General features: G+C 37.3%; 1 protein-coding gene across 1 annotated transcript; it reads right to left on the minus strand.

The window, feature by feature from the left end:
• Positions 1–238: 238 nt before the first annotated feature.
• On the minus strand, positions 239–4206 carry LOC148864717 (phosphoribulokinase, chloroplastic-like). Its single transcript, XM_088981366.1, has 5 exons — positions 3116–4206; positions 1655–1739; positions 1482–1566; positions 1070–1314; positions 239–750 (listed from the first exon to the last, which is right to left on the minus strand). The coding sequence occupies exons 1-5, from the start codon at positions 3670–3672 to the stop codon at positions 499–501; spliced, it is 1224 nt and encodes a 407-aa protein (XP_088837492.1). The 5' UTR covers positions 3673–4206; the 3' UTR covers positions 239–498.
• Positions 4207–9196: the final 4990 nt, after the last annotated feature.

Genomic DNA, 9196 nt, shown 5'->3' on the forward strand with positions numbered 1-9196 from the left:
GTTTAGACTGGATAAGTATAGTATCCAATGGATGGCAAACAGGGACCTCTATGCCTCTACCAGCTTTATTCATTATTTTAAGTGGGAAAATATTTTTCTTTTATCCTTTAAAATTAACACTATTTGTATCTTTCTTTAGAGGTCTTTTAGAAATCTAGGAAGATAGAAAGTTTTGGAAAGAAAGAGAAATCCTACTTGAGGTATTGGGTTCACCCAGATTGCATTGAGTACATCCAAGTTGGAAAAAAAAAATGGAATTGAAGTCATTGCAGACATTTGGCCCAAAGGTTCCAACAACGCTTCCAAATGAAATGTCTTTGATCTTATGAACAGCATTTCATATCTCCTTTGCTCCTTTATGTTACAAATCTCCACAAGGTTACAACAAGAAATACATAAAGAGTGTTCTCAATGTAATGAGGGGCCTACACTCAATGAAGATGAAGAGAAAAAAACCGTGAAGGATGATTGCGCCGACTCCGCACTAAGTCCATTTTATTAGGCTTTGGTTGCTTCTAATGGAGCTGCGGCCTTGCTAGCGACAATCTGCTCGAAAAGGTCTCTTATCTTCAATCCAATTATGGTTTGGAAGAGACCTGTCCCATTGTTACTACCTGGGAAATCTGCATGTTTCAACATTTGCTGTGTAACCTCACCGTAGAATTTTGTAGAGAGGTTGCTCAGATGGCTCTCCACATAAATAAGTTCATCTAATCTGTCAAACTGCCCATCCATCTCCAACACAGACACCTAAAAGAAAGAAAAAGAAAAAAAAATAAAAGAATGATCATGAACATTCTGCAATTCTTTGGTTCAACCAGAACTCAACTCTAAGAACTGGAAACTTGTTTTTAAATTGAGACTCTCGGGTGTTTTCTTTCCAGATGTTTGTTTGTATTATTGTCAACTAAGTTCCAAAGTGTTTGATGTTCTTAAACCCAGAGAAGAAAGGGTATGTATTAAAAGCTAGAGCCATCTGTGCAGATGAGATAGTATTTATTGGCCAGTCTGAGCCTACTGAGTGGTGCCAACTAACAGAATTAAATTTGAGAAAACTGGGATTAGATACCTCATGGCCATAGTAAGTCTCCGGGCCATAGAAGAATTTGATGCCAGGATATGAGCAAGTCAGTTTCCTGCCACAGGGTATCCAGGAAATAGTGGAGCCCTCATCAAATAGGTAAACTGGGCTGAAAAACTTAACCCCTTCTTTCATTATCAACCGAACCCTCAGAACCTTCCCTTCATTATCATCAGGGATAAGTTGGGTGGGCAGGACTTCAATCACTGCATCTGCATATTGTTTCTGTGGGTCTGCATGATGAAACCATAACATCAGACTTGAACATCAGTAGAGAGAAGATGAGAGGTTTCAAGAGCAAAGGAACAGAAATTGTAAATCTTAAATAGCCTGATTTCCTAGTGAACCGATCAAACAACTGAAACAAGCCAAGAGTTAAGATATGGTTATGAAAATTTACCAATGTATGCATCGAAATCCGGCTTTCGGGCTTCAATGCTAGCTTTAATACTTTCAAGACTGTGCCCACGTTCTGCCATGTCCCTCTGCAACTCCATATGGTCAGAGCAAAGAAAATGGACGAGTACTAATCGATATGCCCAACACTTCAGAATGGGATGCTGCATCAGTTACCTGAATTTTCCATGCAAACTTGACCTCATTGCTGATATCCAAGTAGATACTGAAGTCCAGGAGTTCCCTTACACGAGGATCGAACCTAGCAATCAAGAAGACAACTGAGAAATTAGCTTTGTAAAAATGGTGTGAAAAACAAGAAGCTATTCAATTTGGATTTTGGAGTTGCTCATGAGCTGAGATTAGATGCCTGCTCAAATATTAGAAATAAGGGTTGGTATTAAACATTCATCATGAATTTGTAGTCAAAGACTATTTATATTGAGCTACAAGTAATTTTATATGGGCTACAAAAAGCACCTCAGTGGTCCAGAACAGGACACATTCGAGAGAGAGAGAGGGCAATAACAGAAACTATTGCAGATATTAAGCTATAATATATTTGTTGAACTGAAGATTGATTGAAGTCATTATCTTATAATACTGTCATTAATAAAATAGTGTTGGCAGTAAGGATAATAAAGAAACCACATCTCCACAGAAGCCCTAAAAGGCAACAAATTGTCAAGAATGATAAAATAGCAATATGCTAGTCTTGGTCATCATCCACCACTAGGGCCAGCTACAGTCCAAAAAGTTTGCTATTATTCTGATTAAATTTATCCTTCCTGATATAAATGGACTGGTTTCACTTTTTTTTGAATGTCTAAAGGTAACTGTGATTGAAAAGTTCCTTTTGGATCTGTCGTGGTACTTACTGTGAACCAATAACCACCCTATAGTGCTTAGTGAACCTAAATGCCTAAATTACAGGCAACTCGGTGCTTTCTATAACCAGTTCTAACATGGGTCGGTTCCAAAACTAGGTTCTATCAGTCTGCTACATGGTTTAGAGAAATCATAGAGGAAACAGAAAGACATACTCGAATCCTAGCATCTAGCAGCCGGGAATTACGAATTCACCTTAATTTAAAGGATCTGTGTTGACGAAAGAACTACAAAAAGTTTGTGGAACCAGTTACTCTAATTACTTGGTCAAACAAGGCTCAAATCGGACGGCTAAGAATCATTAATTACCCATGGGTCAACTAGACACGTGGCACCAAGCTAAGCGTTGAGAACAATCATCCTATCCATTTGGATGAAGATATTTTCTTGGTGTGGTTCCGATAGACTGAGGTTGAAGGTGACTGAAAACCAAAGATTGAGAAGCATCTCAATCTCTGTAACAAAATTCAGAAAAAAGTAGTATCTAATGGTGACGGATTGAACAAACTTTCCACTCAGAGCCCTCTTTACAAAATGCAAGAGAGAGAACAGTAAAGCAAAGAGCAACCGCCACCGACCAAAATTTGAAAACAAAGTATTGAATTGTAATATAATTCAGCTTTAGAGAGAAAAAATAATCCGTCAGAAGCAGGGAAGGGAGAGGAAGAAAGCCAGAACTACTGATTTGTGACGGAAAAGAAAAAGGAGAGATGAAAACAAAGAACTTGCACATGAATATTAGAAACTCACATCGGGTGCAGTCCTTCAATTACCAGGATCTTGGGAGGTTTGATAAGCTCAGGTGGATCCAAGAGACCAGTGACATGGTTGTATATAGGCTTCTCGACAGCAATTCCCTCCTTGAGGGCCTTGACCTGCTCATACATGAGATCAAAGTTGTTTGCTCTTGGGTCAAGAGCAGTGACTCCCTTCTCTTTCCTTCCTGTTCTATCAAGTGAGTGGTAATCATCCAAGCAAATTACAGTGGTCATGTCACTGATCAATGTGTTTGAGTCTGGGTTTCCACCCTTGGGTGGCTCGGCTGCACCACCAAACACACTTGTCAATCTCCTCATGAAGGTACTCTTCCCACATCCCGAGTCTGCTGCTAACCCAATCACAACTGTCTTTGATTCTGCTGAGCATGTGATCTCTGACGAGTTGGTGCTGCCCCTCCTGCTGGTTTTCTTGACGGTGCTGTAAAAGAATACTTGTTTTTGGTGAAAACCTAAGTGAGTCTTTGTTGGTGTGGAGATTGAACAGCTTGAGTTCAGAGAATGGGCTGTGTAGACTGTGCACATAGCCATTGTTTCTGTACAGAGGCCTCTTAGAATCTTCTGAGGGGAGAAGTTCTGGGGTCGGTTCTGTGAATTTAGCTGCTTCTATCAAGACACATGAAATGGGGATGGAAGAGATATAGACTAGAGAGGGAGAGAGAGAGAGAATTGATAGGTGTTTTGGAGGAAAAGAAAAAAAAAAGATTAATTTTGATTATGGGATACTGAACTGCTGATGGTTGTTTTATATGTGTTCATGACTGCCCCTGGTTTTGGACAAAATTAGAGGGCAAGAGAGGAGACATGGTTGGAGTAAACTTAGGGCGCTGCGAGTAAAGTTGTCCTTTCAATTATTATTTCTTTTTAACCTAAAAAGTATATTTTACTATTTTGTTTGTTGATTAGATGATGTTTGTGATGACCAAAGGCGCATGGAGAAGCTTGGTGGTGATTTCCTTCGGTTTGGATATGTGAATGACACATGGCAACAGAAGGGTGGTTGGTTGCAGATGAGATGGGAGAGGATGAGGAGTGAGGAAGCTATGGGGCCATATAATTCAGTCCAATTCCTTCCTTTCTTGGCTGGGTTCTTCTCCTAATGTTGTTCACTGGTTGTTCTGTGTGTAAGGTTTAGTTTCTGGGACCACCACACTCGGCCAGAGTCTGCAGAGCCACAAAAGCCAGTGACCTGAAATTTTCTTTCATGGTTTCTGTAATTCCAGGACTGAGTAGACCTGGAATTGTCCATTAGTGTCCTAGCCCAGTATTGTATTTTAGGATCCATATCTAATTTCTGTTAGTTGCACACTGATTCTAGCCATGTCACTGAGTCATGATTCTCAGGTGCTGAAAACCTTCAAGATGATACAATACTAAGTCATAAAAATGTCTAACTTATGCAGTTGTTCTGCACATAATATGAACCCTTCACAAGAAATGAAGAAAACAAATGTTCCCTATGATGGATACAAGGCAACTGTTCGATGTAATCCAGATTTTCCAAAGTAAACTGTTGTTGGACCTATTTAATACCAGGTGTATATTAGATTGAATTCCTGTTTCTGACCCAATGTTGCATTGATGATAGTCCCGATGCTGAAGGCAATGAGATAGTGCTGCCACTGGAACGTGCACGCCCGGAGCAATTGGAAAAATCCTTCTTTTAAATTGAGATTCAAGCACTTGCAGAATTACCATTTAAGCTGGTGCTAAATCAAGATTGGTTCAGATGGAATGGTATTTACTTTAACAATAACACAACCATATGGATTAATCCTTCTCTTATTTTTTATGTTTTTTTTTTTAATTTTCAAACCATGTAAACTAGTAATGCCGTTGGGGCTGCAAATAAGTCGATCAGATCCGATTTGAATCCGAATGCAATATGGTAAGAATCAGATCAGATACCTCCCTTGGTCTTAATAAATTGGATCAATTAAAAGGTTGATATGTTTAATTAATAAATCGAATTCAAATATACCCCAATCCGATCGATTAATCAATCATGAAATATTATATATTATATATTATTATTCAAATTTAAATTTGAATCATAATCTTGAAAATTGGATAGATTTTTATTAAATTCAGAATGGTCAGATTTCTTATCGAATCAGACTGGATATACCTTTTACTAAATCCAATCCGATCTGTTTGCAGCCCTAAATGCCATGCCATAGCTTAAGGGAAAAAAAAAGAGGAATGCTACAGTTGATCAAATTGATACTTCTGCCCTCATCTTGAAAGCAATACAAATTTCTGTAGAGTTCCAGAAATATTAACAGGTCATTTGTATATCTTATAATAGCATATAGATATAGATGTAGAGCTATTAGGTTGGCTAGGTTGAGGTGGATATGCTACAAACAAGACCGTGCACAAGGGGCTATAAAACCGAATTAGGAATAAACATGTCAGCAATCCCACATAGCAATCTTCACACAAACTTTACAATCAGTCCCAGCCATACATGGGAAACATCTCCCATACTTGTGTATTGTTATTTATATGGAGATGCTCTCAATACATGGTAGAATATGCTGTGAGGTGGGTATGAGGTGCACTATATGAAAATTCTTTATATACGAGGAACCCATGGTTTTCGAACCACCATTTATTCGGATGGTTGGACCATTCAATTTAGGAACTATTCAGGCAATCGGTTCCGTTTTACCCCTAATTTGGTCTTTGACCAAAAATCATTAAAAAACTCAATAATCCATTGACCTAGGCAGTTAAACCGTCGACCCATGGACCTATTCAACAATTTTTGGCCATTTTTTATTTTAAATTTTTTATTAAAACGGGCCATCTGTTCGAACCAGACAATCAGACCATCAACCTGAAAACTGATGGCCAGAATGATTTCATTTCCGGATCATTTTTTAAAACCATGTGAGGAACAAATCCCGATTGAATACTACAACATTCAACTAGTGATTTTCTTTTTCCAAGCTTATTTGGCTAAACCAGACTGAGCAAGAGCTTGGGTAGCCCTAGCCCAGGCTCGGTTTAAGTGGGGATTCTACGTTGAAAATTTGCTTTGGTGCCCAGTGGGATCCAGATGAACTAGAACAAAGGCATGTACAGCGAGCACCATCTGCATCAATAGTTTGTGTATTCACTCTTAATTGGTTGCATAGGTCCTTGTACATGCCTTTGTTTTGTAGTTCATCCTGTACCATCCTCCGTCGTTACTGGCTAAATCCTTAAATTTGATAAGGCTTTTGGTTGGTTGTAGGTGTCAATTAACCTTCAAACCAAACATAGCCTTAGTTCACTTGTAATGTGTACTACTGTAGTATGCACGTAACAAAAGAAAATAATAATAATAATAATAATAATAATAATAATAATAATAATAATAATAATAATATCTTTGAATAGCAGTTACGTAAACCTGCACTACGATTTTGCCTTTCGGTCTATCTATTAATTTATTCACCCCTTATAGTTTAGACCTTAGAGTTAATTACTTATTCCACTTTTCCATTGCCATGCCATCGATTTTACTATGTTTTTTTAATAAAGAAACATTAAATAACATTTATAACATTTATAACTCTTTAAAAGTCCAATTATACCTTAGACAAAAAAAAAAAAAAAACTATTTGTATTTTTTTAAGGGATTAATGAACGATTCTTTCCTGATGTGGGAATGAAAAGTCGAAAACCGATTCAAGAAAAATCAAATAAATTTCAAATCTAAAATGACAAGACTGCATTTAGTGTTTATAAAGGAGTGTACTTTTATTCATGGTTTTCAAAACTGGAAAAACTGGACGGTCGGATCGGAAAAATTGGGAACCGGTCAGGTGACCAGTTCTGTTTTTTCCCAAAACTGGATTTTTTCCAAAAAAAATGTTGATTTGGTCAGCAAACCGCTGATTTGGGCGTTCGAAGAACCGTTCAATGGTTTAAACCATTTTTTTAATTTTTTAATTCTTTAATTTTTTTAATTTTTTAATTTTTGTTAGAAAGTGTCGGCCATTCGGTTCAAACAGTTGGACTGTTTGACCCAGGAACCGGACCCCTAACTGGTTCATTGTCCAGATCAGTTTTAAAAACCTTGCTTTTATCAATTGCAAACACATATTTTGGAATCAAACTAATATTAATTAGGGTAAATTGCTGAAACCTCTCCTGAAGTTTGGTAATTACAATCATTTCCCTTTTTTGATGCAGTTACAAGTAGATCCCCCATGTTAAAATATTTTAACAAGAGGCACAAAAATGTCTAAAATACCCATGCAATTAATATTGAGGCTGATTTCTACAAAAAAAAAAAAATACAAACTTTATAGACAACAAAAGAAAGAGAGTTCAAAGTAGCAATGAAGGAAGAAAATCCAGGCCATTCTGGTATAGGTGGCATCTTCAGGGATGAGGAAGGTAGAATCATTGTTATGTTCTCAAGACCTATAGGCTGGGGGGACTCATTGAGAGTTGAAATCTTGGCAGCTCTAGAAGGATTTAAAAGAGCTAAACAACTGAATAATAGTAAGTTGTTAGTGGAAGGAGATTCTCAGTTGATTATTAAATGGTTGCAGAAGGAAGTGTCCAGTTTGTGGAAGTTCTCTAATGAAAGAAAGAAAATTACTCAATTAACTCAGAATATGTCTGTAAGGGTTCAATGGGCCAAGAGGTGCACTAACTCCATGACTGATACCTTGGCCAAACAGGGGGTGGGAAGAACAAATCTTTTTTGGGCTATATTGTAATATGTTTTTTCAGTTTGTTAGGGAGGGTTAAGTCTTTTTACCCCTCCTTCCTGGTTGTAGTTTCTATATCTCTTTTTATAAAATATCTGTTATTGATCAAAAAAAAATATGAAGGGCAAATTCAGAAAATAAATAAATTTTAAAAAAGAGAGTGAAAGGACTTAAGGCAGTGATTGATATGAAGAGATTTTGGAAAATAATTTTTTCAGTGAAAAAGTAACTGCATGGGTATTTTGGACATTTTCATACCTCTTATTAGAGGATTCTTACTGAGGACTTACAACTATACCAAAAAGTTCAAGAGAGATGATTGCAATTATCAAACTTTAGGGAATGTTTCAGCATTTTGCCCTATTCATTATTAAGGATATTTTGGTAAAATATTTAGCTTTGTCTCTGTTAATAAACCTGAAAAATAATTTGAATGTAAAATCCTTTCGTTTTTTATATTATATTGAAGTATCCAAGTGACATAAATATGGCTGCTCACACCTTAGCTCAAAATGCTATGTAAGTATCCAAGTGGCATTCAGAGGGATGCCAAGTGACCATCTCAGGCTATTTTCAGCTACTGTTAATCGGCAAGAGTAAAGCAATTCAAGAATAGTTTTATCTTTTATGTTGGTTCTCAATTCAAATAGTCCAATCACCATATTCAAACCAGATTGAGAAAACCAATTTGTTTTTGCTTTTCAAAAGTTAAAAAAAAAAAAAAAAGAAAAGAAAAAGGAAAACTCTTTGTTGCCGGAAGGAGTTTGACCAATCAATGCCGTCCCAAGTGAATTTGATAAATAATCATTACCACTTTGATTGGTTATCAGTTTTTTCGACATCATACCTTTCCGGTATCATAGATTCATCACATTGTGGAACACGCTGAATAATTAGAAATTGACGATTATTGGGCAGAGACCGGATGCTCCAAAGACCAAACCAGACAATCAACACTGCGTCAGCCAATTTTGCAAGCATACCGCCATGCACACGCTCGACGCTCCACTATTTAGGGACCCCTTCGAGCTACACTGTAATTTGCGTGGGCAAAGAAACTTCGATCAACATCTTTCTCCATTTAAGCCATAAGCCTATCAGCAACTAACCTACCACCACCAGTCGTTTGGAAGCCGGAGCCCATTGATTAAACAGCATAAGACCAACTACAAAGATGACAAACCAAACACTAGTGAAGGAACCTTACCACACTACTAGGTTAGCGTTCCATGGGTTTTGGTACGTAGTGCAATGCACATGCTGATTGATCTGTGAACTTTCGATGTTTCAATCAACTGGAGGGATCTGGGATACACATATATCTCCTGACCTTCAAAATAGTC

This window comes from Nelumbo lutea, chromosome 3 (genome assembly GCF_056320005.1).
Source record: "Nelumbo lutea isolate HS-2025 chromosome 3, American lotus-T2T, whole genome shotgun sequence".
Taxonomy (NCBI): Eukaryota; Viridiplantae; Streptophyta; class Magnoliopsida; order Proteales; family Nelumbonaceae; genus Nelumbo; species Nelumbo lutea.